Source organism: Temnothorax americanus, unplaced genomic scaffold (assembly GCF_048541705.1).
Source record: "Temnothorax americanus isolate GAGA-0224 unplaced genomic scaffold, ASM4854170v1 Scaffold18, whole genome shotgun sequence".
NCBI lineage: Eukaryota > Metazoa > Arthropoda > Insecta > Hymenoptera > Formicidae > Temnothorax > Temnothorax americanus.
The window spans coordinates 3,015,265-3,041,054 of NW_027509318.1; the positions used below are offsets into that span (position 1 = coordinate 3,015,265).

Sequence of the window (25,790 nt, forward strand, 5' to 3'; positions counted from 1 at the left end):
AAGTAGCGATATGTATAGGGTGTCTCCGAACCTTCTCTCGCTTTCCTTCAATTACGGACTCGTTAGTGCGATTAATTTTGCCTGCACGGGAATTCGACGAATATTTGTGACGAATATTCATCGGAATTTTCAAGCTTCAATTTTTAGCACGAAACAAAAATCTATTGCCAAATTATGAGCGTAGCAGTATTAACTCCAGATCTAGCATTGTTTTTGTCCCGTAATAATAAAACTTTAAATTTCTATTTTACATGTTTTTTTTCTCTATAGATATTAATATTTTATACAAACAAATTTTATATAAATGGCATTTTTCAACAACTGAAATCGAAATTCAAATTGCAAATTCAAAATTTTACGTTTTAAGCTTCTAGACAGTATTTCGAAAGTTATCAATGAGAGAAAGATTTCGAAACTGTTCTTCTTTGTTTGTATACCGCGATATTAATGTACGACTTTTCCGAGACACTCTATAGACGCCAGTGTAAAAGTAATAATGTCGCGCAGACCTGCCGCGACGTAAATAGAGATTCTTCCCGGTGGACCTATTTTTGGGATCAACGGCGTTGAATTACGAAAGTCGTAATTCAACGGGTTGCATCAACGGGTTGCAGCTGAATGAGAGCGAAAAAAAGATAGCGACGGAATGGGGAGGGTCTACGAAGAGAGAGACAGAGAGGGAGAAAAAAAACGTTTTAATTCCCAATGGACGTGCTGAATGGATTCCACACCGGAATCGCTCCAGACTCCAGATGAAGATAGAAACAAAACAATGTTTTTATAGCCCAGTGCCAAGAATACGAGCTGTAAGCTGATTCGGTCGGTGACGAAACCGCTCGAGATTGCTATGATAACTATCAAACTTGAGCGAAGGATCAATCACTTATTCTCTAAAAAAAACTACTTGCCAGAAACCTCAGGGAATTCGAATCAATCTTCTACTTTATTTCTATCTCCAGAATTTTGGAGATAGAATTACATTCCGAATATCTCATCCTGCTCGATGGCAAATCAGTTTTGAAATGATTAATAAAACAATTAGGCTTTAAAATCAGAGCTATCACGTGATTTAAATTTCTTAAACATTCAGTATTTAGATCATATTTTTAGAAATTTAACTTTCTTGGGGCAAGTATAATTTCTGCAACAAAATTTTAATAAAATGACCTGAAACTAATCGTGATGTAAATTTAAAAAAAAATTGGTAAAGCACGAGCAAACGCTTCCATTCTTTTCACTAACGTTGTTAATTAAAATTCAAGGATAAAATAAAAACTTATTCGCGCGAAAGTTATCGAATTCGCAGAAAGTTCTAACCTTTGGCACCTCGCTTATTAAATAATCGCAAAACAGTATCAAATAAATTATTTTAAAAAAAAACCGGCTCTCTAAAGCCAAGGATATATAACAAAGCAAAAAAGCGTTACGTCATTAATTCTCGACTTTTGGAAATTTGCGTCCACCCCAAAGTGACCGATTCGAAAATATCGCGCTATAATGCAAGGTGCATTTGCGTCTCGCCTACGCGGGGCTCGCGAATAAGCGGGATAACGCACGGCAGTTCGCGAAGTGCCATTCGCAGAACAACTTGTAAACGAGTCGCGGAGAATCGATTCGACACGTCCCTCGCGCGGAGGGCTGTTGGCACGCCGAGAAAGAGAAAGAGGAGAAAAATCCCGATTGCCCCGTCCTTCCTACCGCCTAGGGACACGTCCCTCTTTCTCGTTCTCGAGAGCCACTGTGGATAATTGGGTCCGCACCCACGAGGAGCTCTCTCTCTCTCTCTCTCTCTCCGTTTCACCCTCGTTCCCTCTTCCTTCCGCTTTCACGCTCCCACGAAATCCTGCGATCCGACACGCACGGCAATGCGCAAGAATGCGCGATACCGGCCCTCGTACGTGTTAGATAAATGCATAGCACGCGAGAATGCAAAATGCATTCATCGTGCAAGATAAATTCAATTAAGACACAGTTGGTTAATCCTTTAATACGCACAATTATTGTAAATTGCGTGAATTCTGTGAGCTACCACATATATTTAATTTGCACAGCCGACAATATTTATTCGTTTCATTGCACAGTAGACTGTTTCCAGCATATTTTAATTAGCGAACGCGCTGATTAGATTGACTTGCCTCAATCCTCTCGACGATCGCCCACAGTGATCTGTCCGGCGCGTCTATGAAATCCGGCGTACGCACCTTCTGCACACCTTCCGCGCGTGACTGTCAACGTTCGGAAAATACCGACGCATCTTTATCCGCGATACTCCACGCGCCGTAATTTCACCGTCATAACCACTCGATCCGCGTGAGTAACTTCCCGGACGATTTGCCGTGCGCGTCTCAACCGCCATCTTGTTCGCATCAATCACGAATATCGATCCACGATATTGAACGCTGTGAGATTTCAGCCGCTGGCTGCACTGAATATATAACACAAGTGCGGCGAACTTCGCGCCCTTCGCGGAGCATGACGTCACACCACTGGCTTCGGTCTTTTACCGCGTGACGTAGGCGCTGATACTTCGGGTAGAATCGAACGCACGATTAGGTTCTACGCGTAAATTGTCGACGATATTCGGAAAATATTAATACGTTTCCATTCGCGACGCGCCATATGCCGTAATTTCGCAGTCATGACCACTCCGATTACATTTCTCTAGCTCGATTACATTTCTCCCCCGACTCCCCGCGTAGACATTTCACGGACGATTTTTTGCATACGCGTCTCAACCGCCATATTTTCCGCATTAATTACGGAAATCGATCCATGACATTGAACGAGATTGAATAATACAAATGTGACGAACTTTGCGGAGCAAAACGATTATTAATATAGCACTTGATATATATATATCGCTTATTCACTCACCTCAAGACCTCGATCTCATTATGGCGTCCTGTCGTATTCTCCCCTTGCATCTACAGAATTCACATATATGCGAAATTAATTACATTCCGTATTCCGTCTATAGTCGAAGCTGGCCGAAAAATACTTACGTACTTTTACTCGCAATACTCTGCACGTCGTGATTTCAATGTCGAAGTACTCGATTATACACGTAACCCAAATTCCCGCGTTGATATTTCACGGACAATTTCTCACGCGCGTCCGGCGCGTCTCATCCCCCGTCCATCACACATACCGTATACTTACTGTGCGTCGTGCGATACATTCGAATGTGACTCGAACGCGCTGATTGGTTCTCGCGCAGGCGGCGCAGGCCAACCGATATGTATTTGGCAAAGTTCACGTAGTAAAGCAAAGTACTTCCTTTTTCAAATGTAATTAATAGACAACGGATTTTTTATATGCAAAACTGGTGGACAAGAATAATTAATAACTAAGATCATGTTATTTATAATATCAATCATATTTCTACCGCAACACATGTGTTAGGTATAAATATGTTGAATATTATAAATAACAAAATCTTAGTTATTAATTTTGCTCTTTTTCACCAATCTGCATATAAAAAACCCGATGTCCAGTAATTAATAATTAATAATTATATTTGGAAAAAAGAAAATTAATTTGCTTTACTACGTGAACTAATTATTGTTTTCTGTTTCAATATTTTTCGTATAAGTTATGTATATCTATTTTGTATTCTATATAGTACGGCTATTCAATACCCCTCGATTCTTTTGTTCTTACTCTAAATTGTGTTTAATTCGTATGTAAAATGTTATACACATATAAAAAAAATATTTGAGAAAATGGAAATCATAATTTAACATAAATTACTCAATTCTAGACACACAATAATTAAGAATATTAATAAAATATAATATAAAATGCATTTTGTTAATATTATATTTAACTTTGTCCTTTATCTTCTTCCTCATTAATGAAAGTTATTAATTTAATGAGAATTATAGGATATTGAAATGAGATGAAATCATGAAAGAACAGATCTATATTTTTTACGCAGCGCGCGTTTATAAAAACTTTTAAATAAGTAAATGCTTTAAAAAAATGCGAGTAACTGGTAACGCCAATAAATTGAAGAGGTGAAGATTAACAGATTCTATCAATTGTTAACAATGCAAAATATCACTTGCGGATTATCAAAGTTTACGTTGTTACGTTGCTTTTTGAATAAGTACATAAATATATATTATGTAAATTTCCAGAATTTGTAGAGAATTTCATAATATCGAATCTCCTGACTAATGAATACTTGATTGGAATCTATGAAAAATTAACGGTATATTTTCTGATAGGCACCTCGATATGCTGAATATATAAAAACTTTGTATATACGCCATTCAAAATACACAGTTCTATATAGTACAAATAAATTATTCCCGAACCTATCTAATTGTAAGTTTCCTATGGTTCTGTTGATTCTTGTTGTTCAAACTTGGGATACTTTGTCTCCACTTCTTCCCAAGTTGTCCTTCCATAGGAAAGATCTCTCACAACGCCAGGCAACTCGTCCAACTATAATTAAAAATTGAATTATGTTCGAGCAATGAAAAAATGAAAAATCTCTTATTTTCTTTATGTCTATCAACAGTTTTATTAAATTTGTCTAATTAAAATTTTTATATATATATATATATATATATATATATATATATATAATACAAGTTTCATGCAAATTTTTGTACAGATGTATTGAAAAAATATACATACGTTTATCCGGACTTGTCCCATGCTGTCTCTGTCTCTAAGTGTTGCACTGTGCGGTGTCTTCAAAGTGTCGAAATCGATGGTGATACCGAACGGTATCGCTATTTCGTCAGTACGAGCATATCTGCGACCTATGCTACCGGAAGAATCGTCCACTTTATGCGAGACATCCGCTCTCGTAAGATCTTGCGCTGTAAAACATTAATATACTTAGCTTTGCTACGTACCAAAAGTTTCAGATCTAGATATATTTATCTATGCTTTTAACTATGAAGATTACAGATCAAAGGAGGAAGAACGTGTCGTCCAATATTAAAACTTCGGAACAATATAACAATTAGACTCATATCTATATATGTATTATATAAATTATGTTTTACTTACACAATTTCCTTACAAACGGCACAAATTCGTCATTACCGCTGAGCGGTAACACCGAACATTTCAACGGCGCTACTACTGGCGGTAGGGCGAAATACGTTCTCTTCTCGTCACCTTCTCTCGCCTTGAAATTATGTTCGAACAGGGCATACGTGATGCGACCGATGCCGAAGGAAGGCTCGATCACCGATGGTATAATCTCTTCCACGTGAACGGTCTTCTGGTAACGCTTTACCTCTATCATGTCTCTGGTGATCTTCACGACGGCGTCGTTGGGCAGTGTCAGCTCGTATTCTCCATTCTCGCCGAGAAGTTTCTCCAAGGACACAATCTCCTTCTCGCCTAATGCTGCTAGTGCATCTTGCACAACCTTGCTATCCTTCTTGAACGTTTTACCGATCAACACCTTGTTTGGCATGATCTCGCACACATCCACCGTTTTCGGAGCGGGTAGTTTCTTCTCGGCCACTAATTTCACGCCAGTGGCCTTGGTATGCTGCGTCAAGTCATAGGCGGACCGATCGGCGCAGCCTACGCACTCAATCCATCCGTAGGATGTCAGACACTCGGCGTCCCAACAGTCGCAGGCGTAATGCGCCATTTCGTTACCCATGTGCTGACGGAAACGCAGGCGGTTCGGGTCGATGCCGACTTTTAATAGGAACTGGTGGATTCTCGCCATGAAATAACCCAGCGTCTCATTCGCCACCAAGCCAGACGAAACGGCCTCGCCTATGGTGAGGCGTTGCGCGCTCTTGCCGTCCATCTGATTGCAAGCCGAGTACAACAGCAAATTTATGTCTTTGACTGTCTCGAATTTAGGATGACTCTTGTTATTCGGGTCGCAGAAGTGCTCGATCTCCGCCATGGTGAACTCTCGCACGCGTATGAGTCCGGATCGCGGCGAGATCTCGTTCCTGAAGGCGTTGCCGATCTGCGCCGCGGCAAACGGCAATCGTTCCTGATTAAACGCCAGCAATCGCTTGAAGTTCACGAAGATACCTTGCGCCGTTTCTGGTCTCAAGAAGCCCTTGACGAGTCCCGTTGGTCCGATTTGAGTGCCGAACATCAAGTTGAATTCTATCGGTTCCGTCAAGTCGTTGCCGGAAACCGGCGATTTCATATTATATTTTGACAACACTGCGGCCATCTCGTCCTTCGTCATACCGTCCAGCTTGATGACGATATCTCTGCATTCCTCGCGCGTCTTCTCGCTCGTTTTCTTGTCGCAGATTATCTTCTCCAAGTGCGCTTTGATCAAGTGATCCAGCCGAAAGCATTCGCCGGTCTTCGCGTCCTTCACCATCAGATCGGCGAACCGTTCCACGTGGCCGGATGCCTTCAGAACCGGCTCGGGCGTCAAAATGGAGCAATCGACTTCCAGCATCTGTTCCTCCAGTACGAAGAAATTTCTCCAGGCGTTTATCAGATTTATCTTCAACGAACAACCCATGGGTCCGAAGTCATACTGACCGGTAATACCACCGTAAATCGCGAAAGATTGATCTAAGAAGAATCTACGCTTCAAGAGATCCTCCATCCTAGCCCTGTCGAACGTTATATCGTTGGAAGCTAGAGCCAGTTCTTTATCTTCGAGTATCTTTTTGCGCAGCTTCAGTTCCGCCACAGCTCTCTTGATGTCCAATTCTGGAGCGCCATCAGATTTCAGCTTCCGCACATAGTCACCCTACAAAGAACACGTAGTTACATCCCACGAAAAAACGATCGTGTTACATTATATAAGAAAAATGATACTAAAATATAGTTCAATATACTACAGTGGTAAAAAAGTATTCTGTCATGCAACACAAATTCTTCAAGAATATGTATTAATAATTGTACATAGAAGATTTGCTACATACAATAATATATAATACATTTGGCTTTACTAATCATTAATAATTAAGTAAACAACAGATCCCTTTGTTTCAGAATATGTCCCTGCAATTCTCGAAGGAATTGAGTAACTGATCTGTACACTTATGTCGATATTGATACTTATTATCTATCATATGAAATTTTTTAACGTTCGAAGAATCATCTCCGAGACCAAAGTGTTGCTAAGAATTGCTAAGAATTGATATCGACAATGCTGGAAAGCCCTGCCAAGGCACGTAGTCCCTACTCTGCGTCCATATGGCACTCACTTGTTCCTTGACGCTCGCCCGGAGCGGCGCCAGGACTTCCTCGACCTTAGGATCCGTCATGTCGAGCACGAGGGCGATCTTCAGGTTCCTGTTCGCCTTCCTGGTGCCCCACCGGCTGAAATCGAGAAGACTGACGGTAGCCGCGACGCCTCTGACAGCAGGTGGCCTCGCGAGCGGAACGTCGCTGGACACGCGGTGCGCCGCAACCCTACGCGCGATATGATGCAAACCGCGCCTGAGAAGCCGCATTCGCCACGAAAGTGATTGCGCGATGTAGGTACCTTCACTTCACGCGTTCACTACCATTCGCTACGCGAGCCATGCGGTCTCGCATCGCGACTTTTTTAGGTTATCCGAGGCACCGCGCCCCGCGCCCGAATTCGTACGCTCCTAACAGCCGCTTTCGCGCGGGAATTTGAAATTGGTACTGCTTCAATAAAATGCTATCATCGACGAGATGCTATTAAAGACTGATGATCTTATTCGCGTGACTATTAAAATTTAGACGGTTAGCTCGTAATATAATATTAATTTTATTTAAAACTGTACTTTTAATCATCTGTATTCGTAATCATCTGTGGTTGATCATTCATGCATGTGAGGTTGTAAATATATTAAAATAATAATTATGTGACATTATTGCATCGTAAATACGCTTACTTATATATGAAACATCTATACGATAATCATGAATTTAATACTGCAATAAGCTAATTATTTCGGATATTTATATCGGTGGACAATTTCTCTTTTTAAATGTGGGAAGTAAATGGTTTTTTAAACGGGAAAGTGAACTTTATGGCAATCGGCGTTGCTTTTATTAATTACATATTTTATTCACTATCTGTGCATTTTGTTTGATTTAATTATTTATCTCTTTTCGTCTCGCTGATGAATATGATACAAAGTAATTGTTGCAAACGCCACCTACTGTACATTTTATGATTAATATCAACAATAACGTAACAAGCCTTTTCTGCACCTGATCTCAACCTCTGTTTCATTATCTTTCCGAAAGAAGCAATTAGATAAAAGAAATTTATTTAGCTAATTACTGTGTTCTCTGTAGTGCCCTATACAGAGCATATGTATAATTCGAATCTTTTGTTTAAACAAAGAGCTACACGTTTTCAAATAAGAATGAAATTCGAAATAATAATTACGTGCTATTTCACTCTATTTTATGTGCATTTTAATATTAAAAAATAAAACTTACTCTTGGACTTACTTTATGAAAAATATCTAATTACATTTATTTCCATTTACTACAATAGTAAATCTTGTTGTCGACAGTTAAACATAATATTGCAATGAAAATCATTGTAACTCTCTGTAAGTATCACATATAAATCATTTCTAAATTCAACTACTTATTTAAAGAATATATCCCACAAGAGAGAGAGTAGTGCTTCTCAAAACGGGACAAAATAAAAATGTATACAATTTTTGTTTCATACAGCGGCGTTACGAATCTCAAGTTATCCGCAGGAAACAGGCCCGTTTAATATCCGAATACTTTTATTTCATTAATTAATTATCTCATCTTGTCTCATACGCTATAACGTGGTTTATGGAAAAAATTACAATGTGGGAACGCGAAGATCCGTTAAAAGAGCAAAACGAAGAAAAAGAAACGGCGACACGAGAGCGTTGCTAATCCTCCGCTGGCAAATTTATTATAACTTTTTAATAAACCCAGCCTGCGTGTAACATATGCATTTAGTCATCCTGAAGCGTACACAGACGAAGAGCGTGATGCGTCGCGAAAAAAAATCTTGTCACGTCGACGCAGAATTTCGTCGACTGAAAGACGGATCTCTCGCGCTGATCAGAAGAAATTACTCGCTTGATAATCCCATGTCGACTCCGCATAAATCATTTCTTACGATACTAACAATTAATAAGCATTTTACACGTGCATCGCGGCGCATGAGACGCTCCTTCCAGATTTTTGCGTCACCGCACAATTAAATCGTAGATTTGTCGAATCGCCGATCGCCGTGAAAACTTCCTGCATTTTCCTTCAAATATCCCGAAGTTTAGCGCGCCACGAAGCCTTCGATACTTCGACACTCTAATTTTCGAAGTCCTACGGTTTCTGACAATGGGACTTCTTGTAAAAACGATAGTGAGATTCGTTTATTGTCTGCTGGACAATTTTGTGTCTGTAAGCTTCTCAAGAGATTTGCCCGACAAAAATAGCCTGTTCTTGAAATCAGATCGGCCGCTTTTTGCGTTAAACACGCGGCGAAAACGCGGGCCTGCGAGCTTATATTCCCATTTTGAAATGTGAAGTTGAATGTTGTAAAAAAAAAAACATATACATAGGATCTCATTCCTCTCTCGCTCTCGCTCCCTCTCTCTCTCTTTCTCTCTTTCGCTCTGCGCAACAATGTAGTATGAGCAAAACAATATTCTCATCAGTGTAAACAATTTATTTTACACAAGGATAATACTCTGACATCGAAAAAAAGCGATAATAATGGCTAATGTATAATAATAAATAAAGTATGAAATGTAAATAATGGGTATGTACAAGAGTATGTAATGGCAAAAAAAAGCTATAACAGAGATGAAATAATTGCTTTCCTTCTGCAGATATATGAGCCGCTTGTTCTGAGAGTGGCGCAAGTTCGATTCTCGAAAGTGAAATGCCCGTATATCGCTTTCCTCGCGTATATTTTACTATATATAATTATGTTTATTATATTCAACGAATTATATAATGAATTATACAAATTATACACGTTACAAGTTAAACGTTTGCGAGAGTAAACCGAGCCGCCGATTTCGCGAACCGAGCTCGCACCCCCATTCAACCCTTTAAACAACATCGAATGCGATTTTCGTTTACGCGAACGGGACTCGCGAAGGGCCGTCGCCTTCACCGCGGCCGCGTGACTTCCGGTCTGACGGCGACGTCGAGGATGATTTTTATGTTACACGAAAACAGAACTCGACAAAGCCGCATCCGGACGTCCGGGGGAGAGGGAGAGTGGGTCGTGGCGGTGACGGCGACGATCCCGTGAATCCCGGATATTTGGAACCCCGCGACCGCTTTCAGAACAACGGAATACGGGGCTCGCGGCTCTCTCTCGCGTTTCTTTCTTTTCTTTTTTTTTATTTTTATTAACGCGACGGTCTCCCTGTCGCCTGTTCGCGTGGGATTGCACAGCTTACTTTACACGTCGCGCTTAAAATGTAACACCTGTACACTTAAAACCTACGAAACGTGCGGCCGCGACACGTCCAAGTAAACGAGGGAGAGTGTGGGGAAGAAGAGGGGGATGTAGGGGAACGTCGCGTCTCATCGCGCGGCAAACAGACAACACCGAGACCCGCCACGGGAGACATAGTATTACTAATCATATATCCAGCATGAACGCTTATCTCGCTAGAATAATTCGTCCTATAATCAGAGGTATTCAACCTGGAGTGCCCCCCTGCAGGGCGGCGCCAAGACTTTCGCGTTCTAGGAGGATCCGCGGGCGCGATCTGCTAAAGAGATAACTTTGGTAAGTACGAAGATGCGTGTATAAAAAAAAAAGAAAGAAGGGACAAATACTTCTGTATCATATCCGTAAGGTTCCGAGAGAATTTATACGGGGAGTTGTCTCCCTCATCCTTACAAAACCGTGCAAGAGGAACTGGTGAAAGCCGCAGTATGTTAAACGAGAATGTAAAACGTCATCCTCGAGGGGGTGTCTTTGGAAGAATGTACAAAATTCTGTGACAGGGGAAAAGGGAAAAAATTTCAAATATATATCTTTAAAGGGGACGAAAGACTCGAAGGGGGATGCTTTCGGGATTGAATAACACCGGGGTCGAAAGGGGGTTGAATACCACTGGTCTATAATAATGTATACAGGGAGCACCATGATAGACCCGTGCGCGCCTCTGCGTCCCACTTGGAAAAACGGATTAGCCATCTCGTGCACCCGATTGACTTACGCTAACGTAAATGCAACAATTTCGACCGAGCGTCGCGGGAGGGCACCGCCGGGGGGGGGGGGCCCGCCCGCGAAATTCCCGCCGAAACCAAGGTCGGCGACTTCGATTCCGGGCAAGGAGCGTGCAGCGCGAATTCGACACGAGATTAATAATAAAATATCACAGTTCCGAGTCTGAAGAGTCGCTCCTGAAAATCATGGCTCTCCCCTTAACGCTTAATTACGTTACGCGTCCGAGAAACGGACGAGTTCCTCGCGCCCTTTTTCCTCTCCCTCTTCTTATAAGTCGCGAGACATTTCTAGTTAACAACAATCCTACGCTCTACTGTAAGATTATCTATTTCGGAAACCGTAACGTTTAATAGTATGATACGTAGTCCATATACAACTCGCTAGGGATGCTGTAGACTGTAATTTACTGGCTGCTAAATGTTCCATGAATACTGTATGTACGTATGTGTGTACGCGTTTAAAATGTATGTATGTGAAAAATGCTTTGAGAGAGACATGTAGACGCGGCGTGACGAGTGCACTGAAATATGTACTAACTGGAAGGCGCGCTAGGTCTGCCTGTGCGATATGAGAGAGTATGCCAAGCAGCACTCTGTCCTTGTCTGGTCTTTTTAATCGGCCAATACTTCATCCTTACTCCCCATATATAATCCTTCCCACTCTTGACTACACTGTGGACTAGACAAGGAGAAGAGAAGAACTTGGGACTTCTCTCTCATATCGTTCGCCTACCGTGAATTTCTATAGCAGCGCGCGTTTCAATTATATATTTCAGTAGACGGGTGCCGCGAAGAGCAGCAACTGATTTCAGTCCTCATTGAGAAATAGAGTATAGACAATATGATATGCACTGTAAAAAAAAATAGAGTAAATTTAAAATTACGGAAGAGTGATGCATAATGCAAACCAAACTTAACTCTGCATGATCCATTGCTCTCACCCTGAAATTGTCTTTTCGAGTAAATCTAAATAATTAATATTTAAATAATATAATTATCATCTCTAAACCGGGACCTCGAACACCTATCACTTAATTGATATCGCTTTCTAAAATCCCTGATCTTAGATTGTCATCTAGAATTATCATTCCACTCGAAGTATCGCAAGACGAAATTTCGTTTTGAAATTAAAACTGTTAGACCTATTGCTGGAATAAAAAGCACGGTTCAAGAAAAACGGAGCTTTATATTATAATATTAGATCTTTAGAAAAATAATTTCAGGGTAGAAGCATCGAATCAACAAGAATCACGTAACAATTACATGTACTGCTATGATGTATAAAGTTATATGACGAAATAGAAGAAAGCATCTCACTCTGAACAGTAGATTCATGCGCGGAAGAGTTTCATCTGCATTTTATGGTATAGTTTCAATGTCTAGACAGCTTGCATATTCATTACTCTTGCCGTACTATTGTGAAGGGGGATCAGTCGATCAAATATAAAAACGCGAAAAATTTGTCATGGAAGTTTTTTATACATCATTTCTCTTTTAAAATCAAGAGAATTTTAGATAACGATATGCATCGTGGTAAAAAAAGAAAATTTAACAACTAAACGAGAATAAAATCTTACGTATAAATTCTATGTTATTACCCGTAGAACATCGTTATTGATTAATATCATAATCGAGTCTTGAAAAAGATATAAACTTAAAATCTCATGTGCAAGTCTGCTTTTGGCCATGCTGTTACTTCCAATTCTTGGGTTTCATGAATTGGGAACGCGTCATGGACGATTGTGTTAATCATTCTTGATACGAGAATTTTGTTCCGTTGTAGTGACCATCCCCCTCTTCGTTACAATTACAAAAATGATATATACAAGATATACAAAAATGAGCTAAGTGATTGAATGTAACGCGTGAAGCTAAACGATAGTATACAGCGCTCCTCCTTTCCCTTCGATCATTCGGATGGTACATACAATTTACTCCTCCTTCAATCTTCCCAGAGTCATACGCGTCAATAAATCATCAGTTCCGACGTCAAGAAGTTATTGGTAGAAGGTTAATCTGACAAAGAGCACAGCGCGCAAGTACAAAAAGTAGAAAAAGTCACGAGGAACGCAATTATGTATGAAACGTATTGCAATCTAAATTGCATAATCTAAGCACTCGTAAAAAATCTCGCTTGACGCCGCTTTTATAAAACTGGAAGATTAAACAAAGGAGTAATTTATACCGCTTGACGAGTACATTTTCTTGTAATTAACTAGTGAACAAAAACGCATCGCAAGAACGACGTTGACAAAGAGAGTTAAAATATTCTGAACATTTCAACAGATTGCACGGTTCAATGTTGACGGCGATCGCACTCGTCCTTCACGATTTACATGTCGGTATTGCGAAGTATTCGCATACCTGCCATCAAATATCCTCTTAATATCTCAATATTTCTGACTAAATATTTACATCGATGCGTTTTACAGCTTCAGTCTATTAAGCTTCGTAACCGCGCTTTTTGAGTCTTTGCGACGGTTTTCTTGCTTTTCGCGGTCACTAACCCAGAATTATCCTTAGCCGCGATGCTTCCCTACTGAGCGGGTGGTTGAGGCTCGCTGGACATATTCGGATTCGGATACGGCAGGAACGAATAATTGGGATAGGGCGGCGGAGGATGCGGGAACGGCGAGTAGTAATTAGGGGGATGCGAAGAAGGAGGTGCATATCCTCTGTGCATGTAAGGATCCGTCGGAGGTGGCGGACCATGGAACGCCGAGTACATGCGGGCATAATCTGTGTTGTAGCTGGGTCCACCGTATGCTGGATAACCGGGTGCTCCTGCAGATTAATTTCACCGTTAATGTTCTCGTCAATGAACATAACTGAATAAAACTTTCAAAAAAACGTTAACACATTTTCTAAACATAAAAAACTTCGTAAGAGAACTAAAAAAAGATATTGGCAAAATTAAGCTTGAAATATAAGCAGATGACAAAACCTTACTTCTCGTTTTACTTTACAATGAGACTTAAGACTCACCACCTGGAGGATAAGCTGCGGAAGAGCCAGGCGCCGGTGGATAATGCTGCGAATACGGGTCGTACGGGGCCGGCGGGTACGGTCCTGGATACCGCGTGCTAGTGGGATGACTAAATGCGGTAGGTATATGCGTTTCGTCCCTACTTGCTGAGGCCACTGTAGCAGTCACCGTCGTCGTGCTGTCCGTACCCTTAGACTCCGTCGCAGAGTTGCTCGTTAACGTTTTGGCAGTAATGCTCGGTATTTGAGAAGAGTAAGGGGTAGGCACGTTCATCACGTTCCTTTCGTCCATAGGCTTGCCTAAGTCCGGCTGAGGCTTCGTCGTATCTACTGGCAGTCTACTGCTGGGATTTGCCGTGTGAGGTGGAACGCCGGGGAAGTAAGTCCCATAGGGATTAGACAGCGAGCGAGATCGTGGATCGCTGTAGTCGTAGTATCTCGGATATTGAGCGTAGGGATATCCCTGGGGTACGCTCGGCGTCGGATCACTCTGGATCATGTTGTCTCGCATACTCGGAGTCGGCTCGGTGCTCTTCGGAGAAGTAATATTGGTGCTAGTGCACACGGAAGCGGTCGATGTCGTGTTGGTCATCGAATCGGCGATACTTTTAGGTGCTTCCGAGCCTCTTGCAGATCCGGACGGTACCGATACACCCGATGATACCGGTATGCTCGACGACACCGGTATGCTCGACGATATCGGCATACTCGATGGTATCGGCATGCTCGACGATATGCTTGATGTTACTGGCATACTTGATGGCATACTCGACGGCATACTCGACGATATCGACATGCTCGGCAGTATGCTCGACGATACTGGTATGTTCGATGGTATGTTCAGCGGCATGTTTGATGGTACTGACATGCTTGGTGGTATGTTCGGAGGCATACTTGACGGTATCGATAAGCTTGGTGGTATTGACATGGTTGATGGTACCGGCATAACTGATGGTACTGGTTGTGGCGTCAACAGAGAAGGCATCGGACTAGGAGCAATCGCGTGCGTCTGCGTTGCGACCTGTGGTGTTACCTGTTGTGTTACCTGCGGTGTCATTTGTGACGCCGCTTGAGACGCTTCCTCAATAATGATATCATCATTGGAAATTTCTCGTTTCTCTGTTTGACTGTGGAAGGACCGACCGTAGTTTGTTCGTGTGTCCGGCTTAGGAGGCTCCTTCTCCGACGGCGAACACTGTTTGTCAGCTGTTGGCGGCATCTCTGGTTCAGAGTGGTCATGTTGTGTTTGAACGCCTTGCGCAAGGGAGACTGTCTCAGGCGTGTAAACCTGAGTGCCTTCCTCGGAGGATTTCGGCAGAGATGTATCCGTATCCGAATTAGTGGTGCGGGTGTGATTAGAGGGACTATACTCGGTGTTCGAGCTCACTTCTGCCACCACGTCTTCCAATCTGACTTCCTCGACACGTTGCTCGGTTCTCAATTGACCATCCGACGAGTTGGAGTTGTCACCAAGTGTCGAATGATCCATTGGCTCTTGCTTGACTTTGGGTAGTCTCGACAGAGAAACTTGATTGGTCAAGTTTACTTGGCTCAAATAAGGTTTGGCTGTCGCTGTAGCGACTGGTTTGGGTCTCTTGGAAATTTCCTTATCACCGAATGGTTTGTAACCCGGGCTCGGTGATGGTTTATTGAGAGGCCGGCCGCCAGTCTGGTTACTTGAGGATGACTTTGGTATTATAGAAATAGCCGAGTTATTCCGTAAGGGAAAACCAACTTCGGGCTTAGAATTCCTCTGTATCATCGAGGATCCTGCGATAAAAATATTAAATTTTTAAATAATAAAATATTTTCAAATAATTTATCGCTAATATATTACCAATTGCTAATTACTCTTGAATTATTGAAAAGAACTCAAAAGTAATTATTAGTAATATATTAGGTGAATTAAATTCACCTTTCTTCGGTTCCTCTTCTCGCTTTTGTTGATTCAACTTAAGCGCAGTACGAATTGCTATAATTTTGCCGGATTCAAGCTGCATGTAAATGCCTTTTGGACTCTTCAGCACCATTACACGTTGACCGGCTTTCAGAACGATACTACCTTTGTCCGGAGAATTCGTCGGTATAACTACATCTAGAGGTAGCGTCATTTCTTGCGCACTCATTCCTTGTCTCTGCCATACTTCCGCCGGAATCCACCTACTGCCAGTAACGCCTCGCGGATTTAATCCATCAGCACCTCGTTGTTGCATAGGTCTGACAGACGCAACAGGTTTCGGCGTAGTACCACCATCGCCACCGCGAATTGCTCTGATTTGTAATCCACCTGCTGGAATAAATAATCAATGTGCATATATACACAGCATGATTATCTTTAGACTTATAATAAGGTCTCCATCTTGAATATAAACTATACCTCGCGTGGCTGTATTTCCAGGAACATAATTATAGCTGGGCCTAGAACAATTAGCTGCCATCTTCTCAAGTTCGTAGCCGCGACGAGCCAATCGTTTTTCCGCTTGACTGAGCTTCTTGTCCTTCCGATCAACGAGCAGACTCTCGTGACGAAACGGTTGTTTGGTAAGCAACGAGGAATAGTGTTCTAACACACAATGCATAACTTCGTCCGTGTAGCTGTCTTTGGTCTGCGAGAAATCCTGCACTTGGCTGTCCTCTTCCCAATCCCATGATAACGTCGTCGCCTCCTTTAACGAAAGATGTGCATCGGGATTGCACTGATCGACCACGCGGTCCGCCATGCCCTGTTTACTGATCTGTCGATCGTAGATTTTCCTTTCCAGACAGTTATCGGTGACCAATCGATATACAAAACACGGTTTTTGTTGGCCGTATCTGTAGACTCTGCATACAGCTTGCGTATCGTGACAAGGATTCCAGGAAGCATCAAATACAATCGCGCGATTTGCACCGACAAGATTGATACCCAACGAACCGGCTCGCGTAGAAACGAGGAAGAGATGAATCTTCGGATTGTTATTGAATTCGTTGATCAGTTTCTCTCGCTCTAACGCGCTCGTGCTTCCATCAAGTCTGTAATAATTCACATTCTTAATCCACGCGTCGGTCTGGCCATCCGGATGCTTTAAGCTATTTCGCGCTAAGAAGTCTTCTATGAGATTCAATGTGAACAGCGACTGCGAGAATGCGAGTACGCGATCTCCCAGTTTAATAGCTTCATCGAGAATGCAAAAGAAGAGCGTCATTTTTCCGGACGCGTCTATCAATCCGGGTTTATATCCTTTCATCAACTCTGTTGCCTGTAACAGAATTAAGTATTACAAAATTATTTAATTAATTAATAAAAATATTACAAAAATTAAAATTTATATTTTATTGTTTTATAAAATAATTAAATTTTTTCCATTCTTTCGTATTAAAATAGCGAATAGATATGTAGTAATATATTAACATACCCAATCATATGGAATTCCAGGATCTTCCTTCACGCTAGGAGAGCTCTTGCTATCTTTTTCCTCATCTTTCGTGAGAGTCTCGTCGTCGGATTTGTCCTCTTTATCCTTCTCTGCTTGATCTTCCTTTTCTCTCTCATCCTCCTTCGATAGTTCGTTCTGATTCAATCGAGGACTGTGCACCGGATTAACTCCCGGTACCGATCTGGGCGCGGGAGTTGCCGAACTCTGGCGATTCGGTTCCACGGTGTAGCTTGGTACGCCGGTGAGATTATTCTGATGCAATGGTTGATTCTGTACACCGATGCTGGACGTCATATCTTTGCTGCTCTTGTCACATGGCGCACTGGGAGGGTGAGCACCGATGGGCTGCTGCGAAGTCTTGGAGTCGTCGGGCCGCTGATTCATGTCAGCGCCATGACCGGACGCGTAATCGTACGACTGATTTGGATAATTTTGCGGCGGGAAATAATTGTTCGGATAACGATTCATGCCGAGATTCATCTGATCTCTGTAGTACGAATCGTTGCATTGCTGATCCGGTCGGAACGTCTGCGGATAATTGCGCTGCATATAATAAGGCTCTTCCTTTATCTGCCCGACCGCCGACGGGTTCTGATGCGAGCCGTCCGACGGATAATTCGGCATAACGGGGTTCTGCGTCTGCGGTTGATTGGCGCTGTAATTGTTACTAGGATTACCGGTGGTGCCTGCGCCCGAACGATCGTTCGAAAATTCGTTTGCGGCGGGAGCATAACTCTGCGTTTGCTGCGACACCGCGGTGTCCGGCCTAGGATAGAGCTGATCATTCTGACCCAGAGATTGATTAGGCTGTTGCTGATTCGGTGGATATGCCATAGGTTGATTCTGGGCTACCTGTGTTTGCTGCGCGGCTCCGTATCGATGTGCGGGATTCTGCGGCATCGCGGCTGTACCTGGATGATTTGACGAATAACCAGGATGAGCCTGATTCGACGACGGTACCGCCGGGCCTGGCTGATTCTGTTGAGAATATGGTCCCGCTTGATTGGAAGCTGCGGATTGGGGAACTATATGGTGACTATAACCGTGGGCCGCATTCTGCGGATTCGACGTCTGACCTGCTTGATCCGGAGGATACCTATGCGTCTGATTCTGTGCGTTAACGTTCTGCGCGGGTTGATTAGTCGGGTAATTGGGCTGGTTTTGCGCTACACCCATTTGACTCTGCGGCGCCGGAGTATAGCCGCGCATCGGACCCTGTGAGATGGGCCCTTGATTCGGTTGGTTCGGCTGCATGTAACCGTGAGATGGAGTTTGTGGCATCGGAGCCGACTGCTGATTGAACGCATGTGGAGTTTGCGGAGAAGTCGGATTCACCTGCGTATGATAGCCATGTGTTTGGCCCTGAAGAGGCACACCCTGTGGTTGCTGTTGCTGGCTCGCATATTGATGAGATTGATTCTGCAAACCTAGATTCTGATTTTGCTGATTCGACGAGAAGTCACGATTTTGACCAGACGACGTGTTCTGGTTTTGTTGCGGCGCCATGTAGCCAGTAGTCTGTGTTTGAGCCGTGGGTGGCTGACCTTGCTGAGACGCCGGATATCCCATCGTTGAGTTTTGCAGCGGTTGCCCGTCGTTACGCGGATACATTGGATTTGCCTGAGCCGGCGCTGGCGTGTAATTTTGATTTTGATTCGCGGTGTATGAATAATCCTGCATCGGCATATTCGCAGACTGATTCGGCATCTGAGACTGGAAGGAAGGTTGATTGGGGACCTGGGGATAATTGTTAGGCCCTTGGTTTATATTCGGCGTGTAATTGCGTTGCTGATCTTGATAGGGATAGTTCTGTCGTGGAAACATCCCGGGTGCCTCATAATTGTTTCCTTGATTCTGATCCGATCTGAAGTCGGATCCAGCCGCCGCACCGCCGTACCTCTGAGGATGATTCGCGGACTGCTCGTTCGACTGCATATAGTTCTGCGACTGATTGGCGTATCCCTGCGACGTATTGTAATTTGTCGACGTCTGAGTATATGACTGGAACTGTTGATTGCCATACCTTTGTTGTCCTTGATTATTATAGAACTCTCCGTGATTATATTCTCCGTGATTGTTATTATCATTCCTATAGTACGTGTTTTGATCGTTCGGACGATAGTTTTGATAACCATGAGGAGGATAAGATCCCTGCGGCATCCCTGTGGAATTGGAATATCCCGAATTGGAAACTGGCATCGTATTATAATTAGTGTAATTATTTTGTTTCGGAGGATTGTTGGTATTTTCTGCCTCCGGGTTATCGTTCGTGGATGACGATGAAGAAGCGTTCGGTTGTACACTAGCCGCGGGTTTGTTCTTTATCGTCGTGCCCTTCTTCGAAGTTTTCTTAGATTCTCCTTTCGGCTGGCGCGCTTTGGATTTCTTGCCACCCGCCGTAGATTTTTCTCCTATTGTTTCCTCCAGATCCAAATCGTCTTCCTCGTTCGCTTGACGCTTACGGAGAAAATGATACAGGATGTCCGGATGATTCCAGATCTTACAGCACACAGCAAAAGCTTTCAACGGATTCGGCACCGCGCGCGTTTTCACTACCTGATTCATAAATGTATCGTATAATTTGCGTTGATGAGGCGTCATCCTAACGAGGAGGATGTATTCCTCTTTGCGCGGCAATGACATTTGTAACACCGAATGGGATCTTCTCTGCACGAAACCCTCCAGCAACGAATGCAACACATGCGCGCGATATCGCATCAATCGTATATCCTGCTGCGTGGAGTCAATACACTGGCCGTTCTGTATCGGTCTCTCGAACATATTGCAAAATTCACTCTTGGTACCGAGATAATTGGGCCTCACGAAGTCCACCATGCACCAGTACTCCAGCAGATTGTTCTGCAATGGATAACCGGTTAATACGATTCTACGTTTCGTGCGCATCTGTTTCAACGCCATGCTGATGCTCGCGTGTGAGTTCTTGATTCGATGTCCTTCGTCGCAGATTACCAGGTCCGGTCCGGGATTCATCAAAGCCGTATGCATTTCGTCCAGCAGACCTTTATTCTTATCCTCCTCTTCTACATCTACCGTGTCTTTGTAGGGTTGCCCGCGTTTCCGCTTTGCTTTATTGGGCTTCTTCAAAGACAACTGTCTGAACAATTCGTATCCTATTAGCAAAACACCGCCGGTCGATTGCCACTCTTGAATCACTTTCGCTCTCGCGGTCATGGTTTTATGCGAATCATTCAGAATGTGCAAACCGAAATGCCTCGGGCGTACTTCCATGCCGATTGGCGTGTCTACATCGTACGGCGTTTTCACCTTCTCTATCATTTCCTTTTTCTCCTCCACTAATTCCTCCTTCGTTGTCGATGTACCCTCTTCTTTTTTGATCGTCTCCTCCGGTTCTTTCTTCACATTCACCTCTGGGTTTGGAAGCGACATTCCTCCTGGTAACATGTTTTCTTTCTTCGGTTCTCGTTCTAGTTCTTGTTGATTCGTCTGACTGCCGTAGTTCGCGAAAGTGCCGGGAATGCTGTTGTAATTGGAATACATTGTACCGAGATGGTGATTACCCATGCCTGGATACATCGTCGCGACGTTTCGATTCTCCGTATCGGGATACATGGGCACACCCTGTGGCCGATTCTCCATGCCAGGATACATAACACCGGTGGTCTGATTCTCCATACCGAATTTTGGTCCCGTGATGTTCTGCCCGGGCGGCATACCATGGCAGTTTACTGGATCCGGCTTCATCGAGTCAGGGAAGCTGTAAAGCGGATTCGGATTCGCATTGTACATCGAATTATGCGGCATCTCTCCCTGATGATAATTCGGTGGCATATGCGGTACATGAGGCTCGACCATATTCTTATTCATCACAGTAGGATCCTGCATGTAATTCGGCATCACGTTGCGCTGTTCGTAACCGTGATAGGGATTCGCGTAGGAATTCTCCGGCATGACGTTCACCGGTTGTTGCGACGCACCGACAGCCGTTGTTGCGTCCTGACTAAAGCGGTGCGCGGACTCTGTACTGATAGGCCGCGACATATTAGACACGTCGCTCTGATTGCCACAACTTTCCTCCTTCATTTCATGCTTTATATCCGTTCCCGGCTCTATTTTAACGTTCGTCGCCTTGGACTGTTTCTCGGCGGTAGTGGCGGGATCTTCATACGGCAACCACATGTTGAACTCCGCCAGCCAGTTTTGAAGCGTGTTTATGGGCATGATGCAGAGGACAGTCCTGGCAGTGGTGCATCGAAAAAAAATGTCGCAGAAGCTGGCAACTTGGAGGGTCTTGCCTAAGCCCATACTATGAGCGAGGATACAACCGAAGCCACTGCTGGTCTTGTACCTCTCGATCGTCTCGATAATGTTGTCGAAAAGAAAGCGTATGCCGCCGATCTGATGTGGCTTGATGATACGGGCAACCTGTGGAGCTAGGTACACATCTGGCTCGGTTTCGGGATGACCCACGTTGATCAATACCCGACCGTGTTCGTCTGGGATGTTATAACGATCGTTGGTGTGCATCCCCGAATTGGATGGATCGTCATCGTTGTCAGTTTCCTCCTCACCGCTGGGATCGCTCAAAACTATGCAGTCATCGTCGGAACTCTCGCTCGAGCTAGATATTGTTACCACGTCCTTGCCTTTAGGCGGTCTCTGGTATTTGGCGGCGCCAGGTATCTTTCGCGTTGCGTGCATCTGCTTCTCGCGCAACGCTTCTTCGGCTTCCATGTCGGACAATTCAGAATCGGAATAGTAGTCCGCACGGTCCATCGGTTCCTTTTTAGGCACCACCGGCGATATACTCACGGACGGAGTCATCATGCGGATCCTCTGCTGCAACATATTTGGCCCACCGGAACGATTCGGGACACGCGAGATAGATGTCTGCGCTCCCTGATAACCGCCTCTGCCTTTCTGCCAACGCAACCCACCGTCGATCGATCTCCTCTGCATCTGTCCCGCTTGCATCCCGCTGGTCACCTGAGTGGTCTGAGCACCAGTGCCGGTGCCGGAGTTTACCTTCAGCAGCACGGTGTTTGGCAAACGAACCTGAGTGGACGATGGCGACGTCGTCGATAGAAATGACGACGACGGGGAAGACGACTGTGAGATCACAGTAGTGCCAGGCTGATTCTGCTTGCCCTGCAAGAGACTGATAACGCGCGTCTGCGCCTTACTATTCTGCCGGTTAATCGCTATCTGACGCTGCACCTCGCGAATAATCCTCTGCTGCTCCTGCACTCGTCTGAGACGTTCCATTTCCTGCCTCTGAGCGGACAACGTGGCTTCGTCCAGTTGCGTTTCGTCCATCACCTCCCGGATATTTCTTCGCATATTGGCCAGCTTTTTCTCCGACTTCAATTCGCACTCCGACGTGCTACCTTCGGTACTACCGTCATCTTTCTTCGCTTTTTTCTTCGCGCTGTCGGAATGATCGGAATCGGCGTGTCTCTTGTTACCGTCACCTTCCTCTCCCGTGGACTGTCCATCCGTCTTCTCGTTCTCATTATCCATACTTTCCTCATCTTCCGAATCCTTCGATATCGGTTTTCCCAGAAGATCGGCTTCTGATACTTCTTGACCTTCTATAGGCGCTCCTTTTGACATAAGAGAGAAAAAGTATTAAAATATAATAACGCGGTGAAAATTATTTTAATACTAACAACTTAAATAATTTACAACATAAATACTCACAACATAAATAACTGTTTATAACGCTACATTGTTAAACAAAAAAAACGCTGAGATCGCACGCTATTTATAGTATATTCTGACAAACCTTCCAGAGGTAAAGTATCCAGAATATTAACTTGTTCCTCATCATCCTCCTCTGGAGACGGATGGTGTTGCTGCCTCTCCGACTCCACTCTCACACCGATCTGCGAGTCGATCGTCTCGTCCAGATCCATGTCGTCCCCCGAGCCTTCCGATCGTATCTCTTCTATTTCCTCGGATCGCATAGCGTCGAGCTTCTTTTCTTGCTCCCCGTCCGTCGTTTCGCCACTCGACTCATCCGAGCTCTCGTCATTGGTCGCCCGTGGCTCAGCGTTCACGTTTGCGCTCGTCGCGGTTTCACTGGTCATCACATTCGCATCACCGGGCTTGGGGCCACCGCGTGGAGTCACGCGCTCAATCGTGACATCCCCGATGCGCGTGAGAAAGCTGTCTAGACTATTAGACATGATGCGCACCGTCCATCAAGTCACAACGCGTATCTTACCGATATGGAATGTCTCACACGTTTAAACGCAGCACTAATCATCTATTAGCTCAACACCTACATCGTTCAATCGTCATTCAAAACGCCTTTCCCTTCCTGTAACGACACACATATACATTCTCGCTATGTTATTTTATTTTATGTACGCATTCGGAAACTGTTACGCGTTGACAAAGAGATAAGACACGTTTGAAATAGTAAAGTCTCGATCAGACTAATGCAATCGATAGTCAGAGACAAACTACTGCGAAGAGATAACAAACTTGATAAAATAAATTTTAATAAACGAGAACCTGGCGTGTTCAATAGTTGTCTTTTTTCAATTATTTCTTTATAGATGGAATAAGTATACGTTTCGGACTTCCAAGACTATTTCCGATTCTCAACTCTTTTGTTATATAAAATGAAATATTTAATGATATGCGGCATGCCGAATCTGCTTACTTAGCATCGCTCGAAAAACGCTTCGCTCAGCAAAGGATACCAGAAATCGTTCAAACCAAGCTGGTGACGCTCTTTTCGGAAACTTCAAAGATGCTTTCCAGCGTCCCTTCCTGTCTAGGCTGTCTAGAGATATCGGCATCCATTAAATCTATTGTACGCCATAAGAGAGAACACAAAGATCTGCCAAACTCTCGTGGATCCCCAGATTTGTTTAGACAAAATAATCTCTCACAGCTCACCACCGAAGGGAAGGACCGATCTCGATCTCACGTTCAGCTCCGAGCACGGGAGGACATCGCACACGTGAGTCGACACCCCCGAGCACGTGTCTAAGAACGATCCACGTCCACACGGTGACAACGGGGAGCGGGAAAAGGGAAGCTTGCGAGGACAGGAGAATAAAAGACGGTAGGCCAGAGCGTGTTTACACCGCGGGTCTAACCGCACTTCCGCGGCGTCCAGTCTGACTGCTCTATCCACCGTCTCTCGTCGAAGATGCGTGAGACGCGTCCTGACGTCCTCTCTTCTCCTTTTTTCTCTTAATTTCTCTCTCTCTCTCTCTCTCTCCCCCTCCCCTTCCCTTCTTTCCCTCGTTCTCACGATCAGCCGACCGATCGGCGATCACGCGCGCGCCACGGACGCCATGGCCGGTCGTCGCATTCTCGCGTTCCTCGTACCTAGCCAAGAGCGGTTTGGCCGTCGCCGTCGCCGTCGCCGTCGCCGTCGCCGTCTCACGTTCGACGAGCTCGGCCGCGCGGCCGGGTCGCTTCCATGCCAGCGGCGGCGGAGCCGAGGACTGAGGAGGAGCCCGCGCGCGTCCGCCGTCCGCGCCGAACCGAGCCGAGAGTTCGTGCCGCGCCGCTCCGCGCTCCGCACTTCACGTCACTTCGCCGCCGCCGCCGCGCACCCGCCGCACTTTAGGTTAACGTCGAATAACCCGGTGCGGCCGCGCGCACGCACTCCCGAGCGCACGCACTCCCGTCGGCCGTTACCTCGCACCTTCACGCGAGCACCCCGCGCGAAGCGTCGGTGGTCGTCGCGGCACCCCGCGGCATTCCTTTTTTTTCCTCTCACGCGCTCCTGCCCGACGGCGTACTCCGCTCGGCGAACGCCATCTTGGCTGCACCGCGCACCGCACCACCGTCGTTGCACCGCCGTCCGCCGCCCGCCGCCACACCACACCACCGCCGCCGCCGCCGCCGCCGTCGCCAGGCCGCCACCGCCGCGCCGTGCCGTGCCGTGAGCCGTCGCCGTCGGTCGCTGCTCGCTGCTGGGCTGCTGGTCGCTGACGAACGAGCGAGCCGCGGCCCGCGGCGAACGTTCGCGTCGTTCGCGAGAGAATGTCGGAGACCGCACCGGACCGGGCGACTGGCTGCGCGCTGCGCGGCTCGAACTCTTCAACCACTCTTCAACTGACAGGCGCACGATGAAACTCCTCGAAAACGATGTATAAAATGATGCGCGATTAGAATAGGAATTCAATTTAGCGTTGGTTCGCGAGAACGGTTTATCTCGAATACAGTTTGACTTTGTACTTTGAGCACCGTGCTTTGAGACAGGCACGTTTCTCGCCTAATACGCGCATCATTTATATCGTTTTCGAGGAGTTT

General features: G+C 44.9%; 2 protein-coding genes across 4 annotated transcripts; both read right to left on the reverse strand.

The window, feature by feature from the left end:
* Positions 1-3,903: 3,903 nt before the first annotated feature.
* On the reverse strand, positions 3,904-7,544 carry Glyrs (glycine--tRNA ligase). The gene is made up of 4 exons (XM_077404292.1): positions 7,170-7,544; positions 5,026-6,709; positions 4,645-4,832; positions 3,904-4,449 (listed from the first exon to the last, which is right to left on the reverse strand). Exons 1-4 carry the CDS (start codon positions 7,416-7,418, stop codon positions 4,339-4,341), a joined length of 2,232 nt encoding a protein of 743 aa, XP_077260418.1. The 5' UTR covers positions 7,419-7,544; the 3' UTR covers positions 3,904-4,338.
* A 415-nt stretch (positions 7,545-7,959) lies between these two features.
* LOC143896403 (uncharacterized) lies at positions 7,960-25,553 on the reverse strand. 3 transcript variants are annotated; one of them, XM_077404289.1, is made up of 8 exons: positions 24,420-25,551; positions 24,181-24,303; positions 23,296-23,832; positions 17,511-23,113; positions 16,493-17,354; positions 16,031-16,405; positions 14,116-15,885; positions 7,960-13,914 (listed from the first exon to the last, which is right to left on the reverse strand). In XM_077404289.1, exons 3-8 carry the CDS (start codon positions 23,696-23,698, stop codon positions 13,667-13,669), a joined length of 9,261 nt encoding a protein of 3,086 aa, XP_077260415.1. In that variant the 5' UTR covers positions 23,699-23,832; positions 24,181-24,303; positions 24,420-25,551; the 3' UTR covers positions 7,960-13,666. The 3 variants fall into 3 exon arrangements, with proteins under 3 accessions (XP_077260415.1, XP_077260417.1, XP_077260416.1); XM_077404291.1 differs by having other exon boundaries at positions 14,119-15,885; positions 24,181-25,553; XM_077404290.1 differs by having other exon boundaries at positions 16,031-16,402; positions 24,181-25,552.
* Positions 25,554-25,790: the final 237 nt, after the last annotated feature.